This window comes from Hemicordylus capensis, chromosome 5 (assembly GCF_027244095.1).
Source record: "Hemicordylus capensis ecotype Gifberg chromosome 5, rHemCap1.1.pri, whole genome shotgun sequence".
In the NCBI taxonomy this organism is placed as follows: Eukaryota; Metazoa; Chordata; class Lepidosauria; order Squamata; family Cordylidae; genus Hemicordylus; species Hemicordylus capensis.
The window spans coordinates 148,012,901-148,032,846 of NC_069661.1; the positions used below are offsets into that span (position 1 = coordinate 148,012,901).

The 19,946-nt window shown below is 44.2% G+C and overlaps 1 protein-coding gene across 18 annotated transcripts in view; it reads left to right on the forward strand.

Moving 5' to 3' along the window:
- Nucleotides 1-7,299: 7,299 nt before the first annotated feature.
- MAGI2 (membrane associated guanylate kinase, WW and PDZ domain containing 2) overlaps nt 7,300-19,946 on the forward strand; it is a 953,479-nt gene continuing 940,832 nt past the window's right edge. For 4 of the 18 annotated variants that reach the window (XM_053251268.1, XM_053251270.1, XM_053251269.1 and 1 more), the window contains exon 1: nt 7,327-8,073. In XM_053251268.1, the coding sequence (XP_053107243.1) occupies nt 7,773-8,073 (301 nt within the window). In that variant the 5' untranslated portion in view covers nt 7,327-7,772. Of the gene's footprint in view, nt 8,074-19,946 lie in introns of all 18 variants that reach the window. The other 14 variants (XM_053251273.1, XM_053251274.1, XM_053251287.1 and 11 more) reach the window with 11 other exon arrangements.

The window sequence follows — 19,946 nt, forward strand, 5'->3', positions numbered from 1 at the left end:
GGAATAACTTGAATAGACAGTGACCCACAATTTGAAGATACAACTCTGCTGTGGTTACTTTCGGTTTTGCTCTTAGGAATTCCATACGAAACATGAATGAAATGCTTTCTGTAATAGCATCAAACAAATGAATTTTGTAAATGCAGCTTCTCCCTTTGTTCCACACTAGTGTGACAAGCAGTGTCCCGTGGACTTCATTTCTAAGAATAGTTTTTGATTTGACGTTAATGCAAAGAGAATAGGAAGAGCAAGTGTCTTGTGCTTTCTGTTCTTCACATCAGTTCCACCCAAAAAACTTACATATGCCACTTCCTAATATTCCATCCCAGGGCTGCCCTGTCCATTAGGTGAACTAGGCAGTCGTCTAGGGAACCAAGTAGGGAGGGGTGCTATGGCCTGGGTCACATGCCACTCTGTGTGCCAAAAATATAGTCCAGAAATATAGGGGCATGGACGCTTGCCTGCTGCCTTACTGCTGATGGCTACAACAATGAGAGCATTCAGCAGGCCAGAGGGCACCACCACCTGCCCCCTTTGTCCCCATGGGTGGGCACCTCCCATCATCTGAGTGAACAGGCAAGTGGGTGTGTGAGTGGGAGAGTGAGTGAGCAACAGCTCCCCAGCCCCATTGCCTGTCTACTTACTCTCCTTGCTGGCATTATAATGGACAGTGATAGGAGCAGCAGGTTGAGGCAGTGCAGCACAGGGAGCAAGTGGATGGCCAGGTGGGCAATGGCAACTGCCCACCCACTTGGATGAAGGAAGGCACCCAACCATGTGGGTGAAGGGGGAAGGGGATGGCAAAGCCAGGCTTTGTCTGGGGCATCAGAAATCCTTGGGGCAGTCCTGTTCCATCCCAGTCTCCCAATATTGAGCTGGTTCAGATGAGCATCCAGAGGCTCATGTGAGGATGGGGTTGTGTCAAGAGCACACCCATCCTAATTTCATTGAAGCATGTTCGAACACACTGACAGGGTGTCTTTTAATCATTTGAGAGACGCATTCATCCAAAATAGCTCCTCTACATACACTAAAAACATAGTTTTCTAGCATGTGCAGACGAATGATTCAGATGAACGTCCCTCTCATGCAATTAAAGGATGTCTTGACAGCATGTCAGGATGCCCTTCAATGATATCAGAACCAGTGCACTTTGGGTGTGACCTCGTCCTCCTCACTCTGGATGCTAGTCCGAACCAGCTCATTATGTCATAGTATCTTCTGACCAGGGTGGGGTAATGCAGACAAAAGGGTGGGACTACATTGGAGAAACAGGTACAGGGACCCATGAAAAGAAAATCTGGACTCGCTGCCTTCCTCTGCCAGCCTCCTCAGTGATGGATGGCAGGGCTGAAGTGGGGGAACAAAAGCAGAGATGGAGATGATTGGAGAAAAGAATAGAACTGGCCATTGCTTCCCATTTTACCAGAAATTTTCCCATTCCCATTTCCCATTTTACCAGAAAAAGACCCATCAGGATTGGAGGAGCAATGCTCCAAAAACCGATCATTCACAGCTTCTCTTTCCCGGATATGCATATCTCCTAATGCAACAAAATTGCATCTCTAAAATTCATTTCTGACAACAGAGGTGTGTGGAGAGACGGGCAGCGAGGGAACAGCTTTGTGCTTCCTCTTTCCTGTTCAGTTGTAAGACTGTGCCTCATCTGATACTCCTGATAACCAGTTCTCCTGGTTTGGAAAGGAAGGGACAACCTGTGCTTGACCAACATACACAATTGGCTTCATTCTGAATATATGATTCCAGTACCTGACCATTTATACACTTTGCTCAAAGCACCTGAAATCCCCATTAAAGCTGATGGAAATATAGGTCATCACAGTTCTTCTGGCACTATTTGGATAAGAGTTCATCTCATCCTCTTCTCCATCCTTCCGAGCATTTTTTTAGGGTTTTCAGATGTGTTATTTTCTGCCTCTGGCCCCAATACTGCAAGCTCATGCAGACAGAATCGAACACCTTTCTTTCCCCCATGTAGAACATCCTGCAGCATCCAAGGGTCTTTGTTTCTCCCTAAATGGAAGTGTTCCTATTCATGATTTCTTTCCCCTTTTCCCCCATATACACACTTGTCTCTCTTGTTATGAACACTAAAATATAGCTGGTAGGAGAACCAGTATGTTTCATTAAAATAATCTGAAGCAGTTTTTAAAAAAATAATGAAATTGCAATAATCACTGATCAATTTTCAAAAGACAGCATGCATTCTACAGTACTCAGTTCCCGGCAATGATCACTGATCAATTTTCAAAAGACTGCATGAATCCTACACCACTCAGTTCCCTATATTAATTTGTGCTTTCTCCATTTTCATCTGCACACAACTAATATAGAGCCCAGGCAGGAAGGGAAAAGTCCCTTCCCCCACACTCCACTGTGGAAAATAAATGTGTTTTTAAGGCTCAACATTTTACATTAGGGAGAGGAGAGATTGCATTTCGTTCATTTACTGTGTGGCATCCAGACTTTTAGTGCAGCACAGTGTTGTTGACAACAGTTCCTGTTGTGAATGCAAAGAGAGCGATGATGATGCAAACGGCACTTGCATGAGGTTTCTCCCAATGGTGTATTGCTGCGCCAAAAGACTCAGGGCCACCCATTGGCTTTGCATCTCCATGTTTCCTTTTAAAAATGAAGTAAGGATTATTACCCAAATATGTGTGAGTAATGGCTAGTTCACACATGAAATTCAGCATGGAAGATGTACCTGCAGTGGTGGGGATTGCACCAGGGGTTGGCATCATTGTACCGAGAGCCCTTGTGCAGTGGTAGCAAAATATCTCCCTCACCCTTGAGAGTCACTCTGCATGGACTCATCTCTCCCATCCAATCCAATCCACCAAGGAAAACCCCACCATGAAACATGGGGGACCACCTATGGAGAACAGTATGCCAAGGGCTCTCTGAAACTTGGAACTTGACCAGTGCAATTAAATGGGATGCAGAAGCAAGCTTTGTGTATATGGCTTCCTCCTCATAAAAATCCTGCAGCAACCTCCCCATAGAACTCATGCAAATCCCCCAAAGGTTTTCTAGTTCTATAATGTTACACATAATATAGAGAGAATCAACATGCATTGTTGGGGGCAGGGCATTTACTTAGTGTATATCTTTTCCTGAAATTAAAAAAAATATATATCCCAAGATAGGGATATCCCATAAATATCCCATAGAGACAAGTCAAATTTGTAAATCAGTCATTAACAGCTATAATATTAAAGCAATCAGTTGCATAAAATAATTTAATTTAAAGCATTTAGAACAGAAGCAGCATCAGCTAGATCTGAACTTTGTTTTCCAAGGTCCAAGAGGGGCCAGAAAGATTACAATTAAAAAATGGACTGTTGCTGAGATTACATCCTTAGATTGCTTTACTTATCCAACACACATATAGACCAATTTTTGCTCTGGTAACCCCAGCTTCAATCAATGAGCTTAAGAAAGTGGGAAGGGAGGGTTTTGCCATCAGCAGGCATATTTCCTCCCATTAGGAGGCGGAGGCACATTTCTTACCATTAGGAGGCATCAGGTCAGCCCAAGGGTTGCTGGTGCCCCTGGCAAAACCTGTCTTTAGTGCCCCCCACCCCTGTGCCTGTGTGAGTGGGCATCTCCCTTTGTCCAAGTGGGTGGGTGGGCAGTCCCCATCATGGGGGCAGGCAGGCAGGTGGTCCCCATTGCCCTCTCACCTGCCTACCTGCTGTTCTTGCTGCTCTGCTGCCTCCACCCACCGCAGAAGAGCTGGTCTAGTGGTGGTGGCAAGCATGACTTGTCCCCTTTGCTAAGCAGGGTCCACCCCAGTTAGCATTTGAATTGGAGACTACATGTTCAAGCACTGTAAGATATTCCCCTCAAGGGATAGGGCTGCACTGGGAAGAGCATCTGCATGCTTGCATGCAGAAGGTTCCAAGTTCCCTTCCTGGCATCTCCAGATAGAGCTGAGAGAGACTTGTGCCTACAACCTTGGAAATGTGGCTGCCAATCTATGTAGACAATACTGAGCTAGACCAATGGTCTGACTCAGTATATGATAGCTTCCTATGTTCTTGCCGCTGCCGGCTGCTTCTGGGCAGCCGATTTGCCATATTGCATTATAATGACATCACAGCATAATGGGACAGCATGATTATAATGTGCTGTGTGTGGGAGGCAGGCTGCCCAGAAGCAGTCAGCTGTGGCAGGAGCAGTGGGCAGAGGCAGCAAGGACAGATGTGTGTGACAGGGACCCAGTTGGAGTGCACAAGTGCCCACTTGGTTGCCTGCCTGCCCACTTGCTCAGATAGATGGTGGGAGGTGTGCATGCATGCCCATATGGGTGAAGGGGCCAGGGGATGTAACAGTGCACCCCACAGGTTACTGCCCCACATGACTGCCTAGGCCTGACTAGTGAGCAGGCTAGGTGGCATGTGACCCAGGCTCCTGTCAGCTTGGCACCCTAGAGGACTGCCTAGTTCACCTAATGGATGGGCCAGCCTTGGGAGGCATTATTATCATTCTCCTAATCATAGAATCATTCAGGTTCTACCACTTGGAGGCACATTTTCTACCAACATTTCCCAATAATTTAGTTTCTATTGCAGCATTTTTATCACTATTGGAGGGTGCTTGTTGGGCATTTAGAATGTCTTCTTCGTTTTCTGGAAGGGCAGTATATGTAAAAAAGAAGGCCTGGGAGAAAGATGATCCAGACTGGGAGACCACCGGAGGTGCACCTAGGTAATTTTGGAGCCTGGACCTAAAGGTCTTTGGAGGCCCCCTGCTGCCCTGCAAATTAAGCATCATAACTACACCACCCAGGACAGACTAAAGCGGATTTTGGGGCCTTCAGGGCCTGTGGAGGCCCTGGACTTCGGCCTGGATGTCCAGGAATAAGAGTGCCTCTGGAGACCACTGAGGGTAGAGGGGTTTCCCATCCCCCCAGGTTTTACATCACGGGTGATTATGCTTCAGGAATACACGAGGTGTTTTTTTAAAAGCAAACACAACAAATGTTCAACATACACTGCTTTTTCTATAGTTTCATCTTGGTGGATTTTACTCATACCACCTAACGCTCTTTTTTGAGTCTCTCTCTCCTGCAGTTGATGTATACATGAGGAAGACAGAGGTTCCATTTTAAATGAGCATATATCAGGCTTTCAGTTTCTCAATGGCTATGTGGAAAAGTGGAATGACAACTGTATTTCAACGCTGCAGTGTTTGTGTCATCTGTGAACAGAGATGTTCTATCTGAAGGGTATTTAGTCCTCCACTCACTTTTTCTACAGAGCTGTAAATAGTTTGGAATGGTTCTTCTTATTTTTTACACTTTAATCTCTTTTTGCAAGTATGAAAGAAGGGTTGCTATGGTTAAGCATCATATTTTAAGTGAGAACATTGTGCTACCACACTGTTGCTTCCCTAACAATGGATTCTACTGCAACAATGCTGGTTTACATAGTGTTTGAAGAGAGGAATGGAGAAAGAGGAAAAAATTACTGTAGGCTCAGCCAAGGAAAAGGAAGCACAGCAGCAGGTCATCACGCCTCTTTTTGCCTTTCTCAGGATAGGCTTCCCATATCCAGTGATCCCTGCTTTCCCACCCCCACTCACCGGCCACCAAAGAAAACTAATATACAGAATGTATTAATGGCAAAGAGACACTTTCTCTTCTTCCATACCTGCAATTATGTAGCTTGAAACATGCTTATTAGCTGTCTGTCTCCTCTCCCCTCCATCCCTTTACACCTCCAACCCTCAAGCACTTTGAAAATTAAATCTCTCTTTTTTAAAAAAAGAACCATGCATGTGCAACAGCACTGGAGTGCATAGTAATAATTTATTTTGTGTTTTTTTAAAAATGAAGTGGATGACTCTAGCACTTTTAGGATGGCATAATGGATAGAGTGAATGTGCATGGAGGGAGGAGAAGAATTGGGGTGGCAGTAACCTATGAGAGAGGGTTTGGTTGTGCACAAAAGCTATGAGCATGCAATGTAACCCTTTTAAGAAATTAGATGCATAAATGAACGTCTAGACAGAGCTCTGCTGTGGGTATGTATGGAGGCTCTGTTCAGACATGCTAATTAATACCCACAGTCAGGGAGTGGAGAGTGTGGCTGCAATGGCCCCCCTCATGTGTTCATTCTGCATGTGCAACAGTATCTGAAAAGGACCACTATCTACTCTGTACATGCAGTTAGCATCCATGCAAAAATCCCTGAAGCTTATCATAGAGGAGAAATTGCTAAGAATTCTGCAGACACAGAACAGTGGTTGGGATACCTGCTCTGTCAAATTGCATGCAAGTCTACAAGCAGGACTCTTAGTCTTTGATGCAATTATGGGTAATCCTTCCAGGTCGGCTAATAAAGATGCATTTTTCTTTCCTACTACCTGGAATATAAAGCCTTATTCAGATATTACTTTGTATACATGCACATGTACAAGTTTTTCTCTGAATGACTGTATGTGCATTCATTTTAAAAGTGAATTTGGTCACAGGTCGCCTCAAATGCAGGGACAGACAGGAAGTGTACTTCTGTATGTGCGTGCAAGAACATAATGTGTGAGTAATTGTGCACACATCTGTATGACAATATACATGCACATTGAACATTATAACGTCAATAAAATGTAGTTAGATTTAAGCTGGGCAAAGCATAACCTCTGAATGTGCATCAAGAGAAGTTTGTGTGTGTGTGGTGGGGGGGGGTGCGGATATATACCCAGGTGACCAATAAAGCACTTGAAATGCTGATATGATGATTACTGCCCAGATTCGAAGAAGAGAAAGCTTTTGAAGTGGACCCTCACCTCCTGAAATGCGACAAAATCCTCCTCCTCCCTGCCCTTGATCCGTTGCACCCCCTGCTGGAGCTCGCCTGTTACCGCCTGCGCCTCGCCCACTCGCAGCAGCTGCCCATCTCCCTCTCCACAGCGCGCGCCTTTGCGCAGGGGCTGCGAGGTTGGCGCCCGGGCGACTCCTGCGGGAGGAACAGACCAGCTCGGGAGGAGGAAGGGAGAGGGCACGTGTGGGTGACGTCGCCTTTCCAAGCGCGCCTGGCTAGCCCTGGAGAGAGCGCCAGAGCCCGAGGGGGTCGGTAGACTGAGGGCGACGGCTGAGGCTGGCGGCGCACTCGGTACCTGCCTGGCAGCAGCAGCAGCAGCAAGCGCGGGTCCTCCTCGCGCCGTCTTCCCTCCCCACCCACCGCTGGCTGCTCTCCGCCTTTTCTCTTCCCTGCTGCTGCTGCTGCTGCTCTGCCAGGCAAGCCAGCCTCTCTCTCGGTCTTCACTACCGGGTCAGGCTTGGAGGAGAACGAGTGTGTGAGCCAGACAGACATATCCCCACCTCGCTCCCGCCTCCTGTTCCAGCATCCACGGCCCTCCCTCCCTCCCTCTCTCTCTCTTCTCCATCCAGTTACTGTACAACTAGTATACACACACGCACACACAACCAGCATCCTTGCTGCTGCTGCTGCAGCTGCCATGGCTAGCAGCTCACACCGCACACTCAGCTAGAGAAACCGAGAGGGGAATCCGGCACCCTCCCTTCCCTCCTTTCCCCATTCCTCACCCCCTTTCATCCTCCCCTCTCTCTCTCTCTACCTATTCAGGCGGCCGGGAAGAGCAGCAGCAGCAGCAGCACCTCCCACCCACCTACCCACCCACCCCTCTGAGCCTTCCCCCCCTCCCCCTTTCCCCCACCTCAAGCTAAGGAAACTCCAAGGACACCCCAAGGCAAAAGAAGCGCCCACCCCTTTCCCCCCACGGCAATGTCCAAGGGCTTGAAGAAGAAAAGCCACTGGACTAGCCGAGTCCATGAGTGTGTCATAGTGAGGAACCAGGAAGGCCAGCTGGGCTTTGAGCTCAAGGGGGGAGCCGAGAACGGGCAGTTCCCGTACCTGGGGGAGGTCAAGCCCGGCAAGGTGGTCTATGAAAGCGGCGGCAAGTTGGTGCCCGAGGAGCTCCTCTTGGAGGTGAACGAGACCCCCGTGGCCGGGCTCACCATCAGGGATGTGCTGGCCGTGATCAAGCACTGCAAGGACCCCATCCGGCTCAAGTGTGTCAAGCAAGGTAAGGGCAGCCGAGAGGGGAGAAGGGATGGGGGCGGCGGGGGGGAGGGGGAACCCCAAAGGCAGCGGGCTGCGGAGCGTCGCTACGTCGTAGGAGAGCAACTTTTGAGTTTGGGGGCAGTTTGGGTTTCCCCCTCTCCTGCTTGTGTGGGTGGGTGGTGGTGGTGCTGGGGGAGACAGAGAAGCATCTTGGCGTGTGTGTCTCTAAACGCCGCGCCTCTTCTGTGGATTGCACGGGAGAATTAAATGTGCGTCAGTGACAGCGCTCGAAGTGCCTGGCGGGCTGCGCCAAAGCTCGAGCGGAGAGCGCGAGAAACTTCGGCGGGGCCCAACTGGGACAGGCTCGCGCACTGAAGGGAACCAGGCAGAGCAGGCGGTGGGGGAGGGGGGGGACGTGTGGGCAGGGCTTACAGTTGCGCCCCGGAATTGGTCTTTCTGCCACAGGACTAGAGCTGAGGAGGGTGTACGTGAGAAGTCATCGCAGGAGTCACGTGCCTCTGAGCATATGCAGAGTGCTCCCTTCCTCCTCACCCAGTGAGGCTCTGCACCCTTTCCGCAGGATTTAGGATGGTGGCTGCAATCCTAGGCACCCTTGACTTGGGAGTAAGCTTCACTGAACTCAGTGGGACTTGCTTTTGAGTAATACAATAGGACTGGAAGGCTGCCATCCGATGCACACTCATGTGAAAGCGAGTTCTGCTGCATCCTATAGGACTTACGCTTGTGTTGGATCCATCTGCACCAGTTCTAGGAGAGGTGGTATGACTGCAAAGCAGGCTTGAACCCCAGGACAAGTTTTCCCTCGAAATTAAGTCTTGGGTGCGGTCGTAAGAGGGGGACGCTTTTCCAGGGTTGGTTGGTTTGAACGCCCCTTTTCCTTTTGGCAAGAAAAGCAGCAGTTCAAACGGATTACATGGAAAGGAAGGAAAGAAGGGGGAGTGTGTGGCTAAACATTATGACAGATCTTAAATAAAGAGCCTTCCCTGGAAAGCATCAGCGGTGACTAAGCCTCCAGGGTAGTAGTGGTAGCCATGGCAGGGACCAGCCTGAGCTAAGAAACCGCAACGTGCAATAGACAGCGTTCCATTCACTTGGGATGATGGTGGTGGTGATTGTTATTATTCCGAGCGTGAATCCTCAACCAATAGGAGGGCGGGGCGAGAGTCAGGGGCGGGCCTTAATTTAGAAGCTGGGTTTTCCCCTGGATCTGTAACACACTGGGCGTTCCCCTGAAGTCCTGGCTTGCTGTTGCTTAGGTCTGTGGCCACTTTGAGCTTTTTTACCACGGCAAAAATCCACGGAGGATTTTGATTTGATTGAAAATAAGTCTCTGGATCTACTGAAACAGGATCATTGCAGTTTAAAAAATATCTAAAGATGGGAGGGCAGAAAGTCTTTTAGCTATAAGGGTGAACTGTAGCAATAGGTGAGCAGGATTAAACATGCTTTTTCTGTTGCTCTTTGACCCTACCTTCAAAGAATATAGAGATTGCAATGAAATACTGTAGCAGAAGGCTTGCAATAAAGGCTTTTGCTGCTCAGTGAGGATCATTTGAATAACCCATCAGCTGCAAGTTTCAAGAGATACTAGCCAGCCAATAAGTGATGTCTTGATGTAGCAATGATGCTGGGTGATTGGACTATATTATTAGCAATTAATAAGTAACAATTTGGCTTTGAAGCAAGTGGGGGGGATTGTCATAGAAGCTAAATCCATGTTATAAATCAGTAGCTGTTTGTGTCGATATTCAAGAAAGGGTTGTTAGGTAAGGCAAGGCATTTGTCTCTCCTGTTCCAAATATAGTCCAGGGAGCAGAGGCAGTAGCAATAAGATTCCTGGGGAAATAGGTGTAAGGTTAACCACAATAATAACAACAAATAATAATAATTAAAAAATCAGTGTCTGTGAAATATCGAATTGGACAACTATTCTGAGGCCTCGGAGTCCTAGACAAAGAACAAATAGACATTTACAACTAATAAAAGTTATTTGAATTGAAACAGTTAAATACAGTAATCAACCACAAATGCTAAATGAGAAAGATCTTGAGTGCAGACTGCAGTGTTTCAAAGCTGCTCATTATTCGTAAAGAAAATTTTTTGGGGTTTTGTGGTGAATATTTATATCAGCTTAACTTTGTTTAAATATAATGTGTTTCAATGATAGAACCCTGGGAATTGTTTTTCAGAATTACAATATGGACGTGTTCTCTTAGACATGCACATCAGAACAAGCAATGCTAAGAGACCATACTCCATGCTATGTGGGTACTGCTAATTTGAAATGATAAACACGTAATGTGGAAGCATAATGAATTGCCTCCTGAATCTGACTCCTCACATCATTTTGTTAATATAATAATAGCAAACTCAGCTCAGGTGGCTATTGAACTTGAAGCAAAATGAGTCCACTCACAAATAAGGCCGACTTCTGTACACTTGGTATATGCAGAAGTGATTTCTATATACTTGTATATGCAGAAGAACATACATTTGTGCATTAAAAGGAAAAGAAATGAATCACAAAGCAACTTGATATGACTTGAGATGGCTCCAAGGAGCCGTGGAACGATGAAGTGTTGTTTTGAAGAAAACAAGGGCAGAATGTGGGGGTGGAAATGCATGTGCGATTGGACTATTTGAGCCTTAAACGTTTTCTCCAAGTAAGCATTAGGATTGAGGAGATGCATCATTTTGATGCAATTCCCACTGGTATGATGGTTGAATGTCTTTTCTGTTTGGGCCATCCCAAATCAAAGCAGTGGTTTCTGAAGACTCAAGATGTACCAGGTACAAAAGTATATATGTTGGAAATTAATTAAACAAAAACAAAAGACCAGCCATTCCTGTGAGATTCCAGAGCCTTATGTAATGTACAGGACATCTAGATAAGAAAATCATACCTCCTCTATTTTCTGGAAATAGTGAGTCCCTATCTTTGATACAATGAGGTCATTCACACAATCAAAAACTTTTTTCTACCTGGGTTTGGGAGCTGTGTATGCCCCCAATTTCCGTTTGTGTGGAAGCAAGGTAAGAGGAAAACCTGGGTAGAAGTGATTGTGTGGAAGCAAGGTAGGGGGCAGGTTTTCCTCCTACTACCTTGCTTCCACGCAATCACTTCTGTCTAGGTTTTCCTCTTGCCATGCTTCCACACAAACGAAAATTGGGAGCCCACACAGCAACCAAACACAGGCAAAACACAGTTTTTGATTGTGTGAATAGCCTCAATGTTTTCTGGGGGAGAGACGGAGTACACTGCTGCCATCCAGTAACAGCTATATAACAGTCCTGTATCCATTTTTGTTTCCTATGGGCAGCTCTCCAGACTTGGGGAAATAAAAATAAGCTTAAAGAAATGAGCAGTCAGTGGCACGCCTACTCAGTTTTGTAGCCTGGACACGGAGAGCTACAGAGGCCTGCTCTGTTGAAGCCCCCTCCCAGGTGAGGCCCGCCTGGTGAGACCTCCTGAAAAAAGCTCTTTGACCTGCTTGCCTGCTGATTTCCCCTGTCCTGTGTGGTGGGGAGGCTAGCCGAGCAGACCTGCCAGTGGCCACTGAGCCACTTGCAAAGGTGTGAGCATCACATATTTGTGATGTCACATATTTGTGATGCTCACGAGTCACACCGCATAGGTGCAAGCGTTACATCACACACTTTTGATGCTTGCGCCATTGCAATGCGTGGTCACAAGTGGCCTAGTGGGCACAAGTGGGCATTGTGTGGGCACAAGTGGCCTAGTGGCTGCAGGCAGGCCTGCTCAGCACTCAGCCCCCGCCACGCATTATAGGAGCTCGGTGGGTGAGAGCAGCAGGCGGGCCCGGCGGGTGTGGCAGAGGAGCACAGCTGGAGCTGGCTGGCTTAGGCCCCACAGAGCCCGCCCCCCGTGCCGAGAACCAGATTTCGTCTCTGAAGGGTGCCGCTCTGAAGAGTACCATCTTTGAAGAGCGCTGTCCAAAAAGTGCCACATCAAGCAGTCAGTCATTTAGGCTGTGTAAGTTTACTGATTAAGTCTATGGCTAAGGATAGCTAAGTGGAACCATGGAATGTTACGGTGGCAGTTGAGGGTGCAGGGGAGCGGAATCACATAAGAAAATGGAAATGAGAAAAGTGGGATTGTCAAGCCAATAACAGTTTATACTAAATATACTGGAGGGGAAGAATTAGGGTTTGGCATAATTTGTCCATGAGCTTAAAAAACTGCCTTTTTGGCATTATGCGGGTATGTTTCAGGGAAAAATAGGGCTGCCATATCCCCCGGAATTTAGGGTAGCCCCCAGATTTTGGCTCCTCCACCCAGCTGCTAAAATCCACCCTATTTACACGGATTTCAAATGTGCTGCCCAGATACCCCAGATTTTACTCTGGATCCGATGACATGGGAAGGCAGAGAAGGAGGGGAAAGTATACACAAATGTCAAATAAATAAAATGCAAATTAGTTGCCACGCAGATTTGGGAAGCTTGAATATGGAAACCCTAGGACGAAAGGGGGGGAAATACACATTTCCCCTTTCTCATTCTCCAGACATTTCCGCCTGCCATAATAGAAGGTCCAGGGTTTTAGGGAGCCCCCAATCTAACCCTCTAGTGCTACAGCACAGCAGGAAAGGAAAAAAATGTGTGCTTTCTTCCCCTCCCCTTTCCTGAATGTTGCTAGTATAAGGCCTGAGGCACTAGAAAGTTCCTGCTCTAGACCGGCTGGAAAGGGATATACTGCTTAAGGGATATACATCAACATTTGGTACTGGTATCGCCTGTTTAGCGTCAAATCACAGTGTTATATTTAGAAACTTTATTTGGCTGGTTACCTGCCCATTTTTGCACACCTCAGATAATAAATCTGATTCAGTCTAAATAAATTGTTTGTAATTTTACTTCTGTGTTTCATATACTAAAGCTAAACATTTAAAAATTATTGTGCCTAACCTTTTGCACAGTTAGCTGGCACCTGAGAATGTAGTAGAGTCTTCAGTCTATGCAAGTGCAGTATCTCTGTTGACAGGAAAGCATGGGTGCATGGATATTTCATGTGGCAAATAAGGGAGGAAAAGTTGGAAAAGGCTTATCTTGTAAAACTAAGTCAATGAGAACTGGGATCAGTCACTGCTGTCTGATGCATGGTTATTGACTTCACTATATAGGCTCTTGTTTTTTGTCTGTGCGTAACAAATGAAATATAAAACAAGTTGTATTTTGGTACATTGTTGGAGCTACACCACAATTATACATAAATCTTGTGATATGTTGTAGTATATAGATTAGATAATCACTCCATACACTTACTGGTACTGGTCTACACTGCCCTTTATTTGGCAATTCCTCCAAGGAGAGTGAGATATATGACTCAGCTTCCTTATAGAAATGGCAAGTCCAGTTTATATACACTGCATTCTTCTCATCTCCTCTTTATTGTTAAAGCAGATCTATTCTGAAGTTTGTAGTGGTTTCGAGGCTAGCAACTCATTACTATCTGTGACACAAAACTTAAAACACAAAATTAAATCAGCGACATTGTATGAGGCATGCATATATCACTTGCTGGTCATATGAGACTGAGAAATTGGGTCCTAGGATCCATGAAAACTACATTCATAGGGAGTTTTAGTGCAAGGAGTTTTAGGTCTGTGCAGTTGCACAAGAGTGCTGTTGTGCAAGTGCAAAAAATGTGCAGAGTTGTGTGACAGGGCAGCCATAATGGCTGTGCTGCCACACAATTTTTGCACTTGTGCAACATTCTTGAGCAACTGTGCAAACATTACATTTCACCATGTGTATAACATTGTGCTGTATGTCAGCCAATATTTCCCACAGCAACTAGTTTTCTTCTATGCTGTCCTTTAGCTGACTATTCCAAAGGAATAGGAATTAATTTACTTTGAGAAGGAAGCCTGTCCATAGCCAAACTGGACATTCAGAAATTCTGTACAATTTAGTTCCTATTCTCCTTAGTCAAAGCATTCAGGCTCTACATATAATAGTCATTCCCAGTGGTCTTTGCTTTTAAAACAAGCAGTGTGCAGAGCAGAGAAGGACAGTCAATAAATATTGTATGTTTCTGCAACTTTGTTTTCTTTTTGTTTTAAGATATTCTGGATCAAGGTTAATGGAGCCATTATCATAATCATGGCATCTATCTATCTATCTATCTATCTATCTATCTATCTATCTATCTATCATACTTTTATATTGCCTGATATGTACAGCTCTAGGCAGTGTACAAAATTTAAAATATTTAAAAGTCAACACAGCTTATAATACACAATACAATAAAAACAATAGCATAAAATTTATCAGTGATCTTTCTGTAAATCCTTTCACTGCAGATTGTTAATTAAAACAGTATGACCTTGAATAGATCATGTGGCTGTTTTGGCTTGCCTTTTGGAGTTAAGTACTGTCAAAGAAAAAATCAGAATATGAAATGTGCAGGTAGAGCATTGCCATTTATAAAAAGGCCATTAAAGGTCTCTGAGAATATATTTTTTCTTGCCTATTCTTACAAAGCATTTGTCGGGTTCACTATAGAAATGTTTCAAACTCCTAGCATCACAAATATAAAAATGTCTCTGTGGTTGTACTTCAACAGATACAGCTTTTTAAACATAGAAAATGTGTCTATTTACCAAGGTTTAGTGATTTGTAACAGCTGATACTATTGATAAATAGTTATTGGATGACATTATGTATATCTTGATATTGTGTGCTTTTTCTGCTTACTGCTTGTGATATGTAGTGTTCTGGATTATGTAGAATAATGTTATTTATTCAGTTCTCTCTTGCACCCTGGCAATGCCCTCAAGGTGGTCCTATTGTGACTTAAATGAACAATCTTAGTATTTGTTTAAAGTGCACCTGGGCTTCTTGCAAGTTTTGTTGCTATTTCGCATATCCTTGTACTTGTTTTAGAGCTGTTAACTGCCAGTGTTTTCTTAGTGGGTCTACAGTCTGCATTGCAGGAGGTTGTCTTTGCCAGATAATTCTGACAGAGTTTAATATGTGTTGCTGTGATGGCGCATAGTATAATAAGAGTTGGCATAGCTACAGTTGTATCTTTGCAGGACAACTGAATTCTGCTGCCTGTTGACTGCAGTCTTGTTTTAACAGGCTATGTTTATTTATCAGGTCTGCAGTCTGCACTGACATAGCTGGCTCCCCCTCTTTATGGTGGCCTAAATGTATTTCATATGACCTGTAGATTGTACTCAGAAAACAGCAAGGTGTGCAAACCATCCTGCTCAGTCAGATCTAGAATTATATTTAATAGGAAGATTTTGCAGTCCTATGATTCAACATTTGTCTACAAGAATCTGTCTACTATGATCTTTTTGCTCCTTACATTTGTACTTGCAAATGCTCACCCACATATCTGCTCTATTTGAACCATAATTGCTCACCCATATCTCTGCTCTATTTGAACCTTAATCAGAAAATGAAATATACTAGTTGGTCAGTTTCATGCTCTTATTGTTGAATGGGTCAGCTGTGGCCATGAGACCACTAGTTTCCATGTGGAACAGATAGGTAGTATTCCAACACATCATTTATAAGCGCTGCTGTGCAAGTTCAGATATTTTGAACAAACGATCAGCATTCCCTACATTTGTCAGTCAATGTTTATTTGATTTACTTCATTCTGATTCTTATCTCTTTGCTCTTCTGGACAATGCCAGTATTGTGTAAACATGTGTCTTAAAACATTGCTTATTGTGGTTTGCTCAACATGGTTATGGTTAATGGATATGTAACACAACAGTTTTTAAAGTAAACAGTTACTTGATAACATTTTTGCTTGCCTAATAAATAAAGGATCTTCAATAGATTTATTGTTTCTAAGATGAAAAATAAATTTTCTTTTCAAAGCATTTTGATATATTAATACTGGGATTAAAATGTTTCCAGTTTCTGAAAACGCTGTGGACATTACATATTCTTTGTACATAGACAAGTGTCTTATCAATGCTGGGAAAAGCTGTACAAAGAACTTAAATATTGTATTTGGCTAATTAACAGATTTTTCTTTTTGACTGTTGAACTATAGGCCTGTACCTTCACTGAATATCAGAGAGAAAAAGTCAGCATTGTATGTTTGTATATTTTGCCAATTTTTAAACAGTAATGCAGTTATGGACTTTAAAAAAAAACATTAAAAGGCCTTTTCCTCATAACATGTTGAAAATTAAGCTCCAAACATGTTTGTTTTTCCTGAGAATATCTATTTTAAGTGCAAAGAAGTTTTAAAAGCAACAACATGTAAATATAATGTATATTTTCATCAGTAGTGTATTCCTATGCCTTCTCATACCTCAATTTAATCAATCATTTAATTAGTTAATTAATATGCCACCTAACTCCAAAGGCTCTGGAATTCCTTGACTTGAATGTTTGCTATAGTGCAAATGTTTTGACCTTTGCTTTATAAAAGTTATAAAAACCCATTCCAGAGTTTCATCATGTGCATGAAAAATCCAATTCACTTGTGGCTCCTGCAAATGCAATGGGTTTTCTCATTCATTGAAAAGCTGGAGATCTCCTTGACATTGCACTGAAGGGGACACCCATGTTCATGGGGATGAACTAAAAATCTGAAAGACATATTAGTCAGGAGTGAATATATAGAGAGAGTTTGTGATATGCTACACATTTTGCCAGGGTCTTCCAAACCTTTGGGCCAAATCAGTACACCTGCACCTTTCTTGTCAGTACACCTGCACAATTAAAAAATATGATAACCATTCCAGTCATAAGTGCTTGCTATATATTGAAATCTTTCACCACATGCAATACATCTGGTGTGATACATGCTATTCAAAGCCCATGTAAGAAAATGTATGTTGGTAAGACATCATTGTCTTACCAGCCATTGAAAAGACACATTGGTGATCATCTCAGCAATGTGAAATGTGTAAAAATGAGTGCCCCCTTGGTAGCTCATTTTTTGAAGGAAAAAACGTTCTTTTAAAGATTCACAGTTTTGGGGAATTGAAAAAAATCACACATGACAATGCTAAAGTTTTACTTAAGAGAGAGGCATGGTGGATTTTGGAACTGAACACTGGCTCCACAGGGGTTGGCTATGCTCAGATGAAGGGTGGCATATTCCTTTAAGTTGATGTTTTTACAGTCAGTGAATTACAGCTGGGTCCACTGGCAACAGTATAAATCTGCTTCTCCAGTTGGTAATGGTGTAATCTTGTTTAGAAGGTAAGGGCCTACTTGCTCAAGGTCTCTTTGAAATGCTGCAAATGTGAAGTAGCCATGAGCTTTATGTATGTATAACATATTTATTTATATACTGCCCCAAACACAAGTCTCTGGGCAGTTTACAGTATTTTGCTGACTTCATTTTCTATTTTTCCAAATGTGTCTCTATGAAGTGGTTCAATTCTGATTTTATTTTTTTTAAATGTTATTTTAGCATTGCCCCTGAAGAAGGCCTCTAAGGCTGAAATGTGTTGGGCTTCAATAAATGCTTCACAGCACCATGAGACTTCATCTCTGGTTTTGCTTTTCTGGTTGGATATGTACTGCAGGTGGTGTCATGAAGTAAATATTCTTGATCTTACCTCAATAAGTCTCAATAGCTGGCTCTAGGTTAATTGGTGTCTTAAATTGGTGCCTTTCTGAAAACAGTTGAGTTCATGAAGGGGAAGAGAAAGCAAAAAGCATGGTAATTCCTCTGAAAAAGGAGGTAGTTCATAGTCTGTTATGGAGAAGAGGGTGATTCCTGAGATTGGGAGGGGAGCCTTTGATACCTCTAGTCCAATCCTGGGCAGTAAGAAGAAGCAAGAGTGGGTTACTTAAAAGCTTAAGTAACTTAAAGCCTTTTCAAAGTGAAATAGAACTTTATCTGGTATGACTCTGAGGCTTTCTACACGAGCAATGTGGAGCACCAGATGAGGTTTGGTGGGGAGAGAGGGCTTGACCCGCTCTTCCCACACATTTGCATTCAGCCCTCACTGGACAGATGGATCTGCCATCCACACAATTACCGGCTCTGTCACAGAGCTGGCAGGGGTGGTGGGGATCGGAGGCTGCCCGGCCCCCAGAAGCCCCAGAATGCCCTGCATGAGTGGCATTCTGGAGAGCCCCCCCAATGGGAGGCTTGTGAGTCATCCTGGCATGAAGCCATGCCTTGGCGACTCATGATCCAAAAAATGGGGTTAGCAGAGCGCTCAGTCCACTAACCTCATTTAATGGGGGGGGGGGGGTGGAATTAGGTGGGCTAGCTGTCAGGAGCTGTGCAGCTCCTAGCGGTTCATGTACGTGAGGGAGACCGGGCTGGGCTCCCTTAGCCTGTTTTTCTCTACACGTGTGAATAGCCTCTTTATGTTACTGAGTCACCACCTTTAAGAGGACAAAAAGTGTGTAGTATTTGATAGACTAACTTCCTGGTCCTAACTGCATGTGTAACCTGATCCTATGCATGCTTAATCAAAAGCAAGTCCCACATAATTCAGTGGTGCTTGCTTTCTAGTGAGTGTACATTAAATTGTGTACTTAGTTAGAAATATGTCCCATTGGGCTGTAAGGCTACAACCCTATGCAAATAAGTCCCATTGAACTCACTGGGTCTAAGTATTCATACATAGGAATGATCTGTATAAGTTCACAGAAACCACTGGGAGAGGTCATCTGTGGGTATGGGCTGTGGTGTCATCAATATGAGGATCATTATTATTATTGAAGTCAGCAGATATTAGGGAGGCAGTAGATGTCCTTAACCAGTGCTTGGAGGACCTTCTGGGCTGAACAGGGACAAACAAATGGGAACTTAATCCAGTTAAGACCAAAGTGCTCTGAGTTGGTAAAACTGATTATCTAAGTAAATCTGGTCTTGTGCAGGGTCATGCTCCCCCTGAAAGGCAAAGTTTGCAGCTTGAGGGTGTGTGTGGACCCAATACAGTCCTTAGAAGCACAGGTGACACTGGTGTGCAGAGGTTCCTTTTACCAGCTATAAGAAGTACCTGAACTGTGACCCAGCTTGGATCTGACCTCAGTCACGCATGCTTCGGTGAGGTCTAGGCTGCTCTTTAAGATGGTTTGAAAGCTTCAGTTGATCCAGAATGCTGCCACTAGGATGTTGGTGGGCTTGGGTCACTTCACAAGTATTACACTCATCCTGAAGCAGTTTCATTGGTTCGCAGTTTGCTTCTGGGCTGCATTCAAAGTGCTAGTCTTGACTTTAACACTCTATGTGGCCTGTATGCACCCTGTCAGGGTCCTCCGTTCAGCATTTCAGGCCCTGCTTATGAACCCGCCACTCACACAGATCTGGTTGATGGGGAATAGAGACATGTCCTTTTTGATTGTCGCCCCTTGGCTCTGAAGCACCTTCCCAGAAGAGTGCCACCATGCTTCCTTATTTAGGGTCCTTAAAATACAACTGAAGACCCATCTTTTTAGAAAGGCATTTTACATTTATCTGCAGCTCATATCTTTTAAACTTTTTAACTTGCAACTTGTAAACTTGGTGTTAATGGGTTCCTGTTTTTAGTATATTATAGTATTCTATATTTAATGTATATATGTAATATTAATGTAACATTAACAATAATAAGCTAATGTTAGCTTAGTCCCAGGGCATTTAAGTGAATGTCATCTTCACTATGGCCCCCATAGCCCATTGAGATAATCTGGAGAAGTCCATCTGCAGTTGCCACCAGCTTGTCTGGTGGCTACTTAGGGACAGACCTTCCTTGCTGCCACCCTGAGATTCTGGAATGCGCTCCCTGCTGAAATAAGAGCCTTCCCATCTCTGACAATGTTTTAAAATTGTCAGAGATGGGAAGACACATTTATTCTAAAGACACATTTATTCACCCAAACTATTTAATTATACTTGTGGTTTTAAATTGTTTTAATTTCTGTTTTG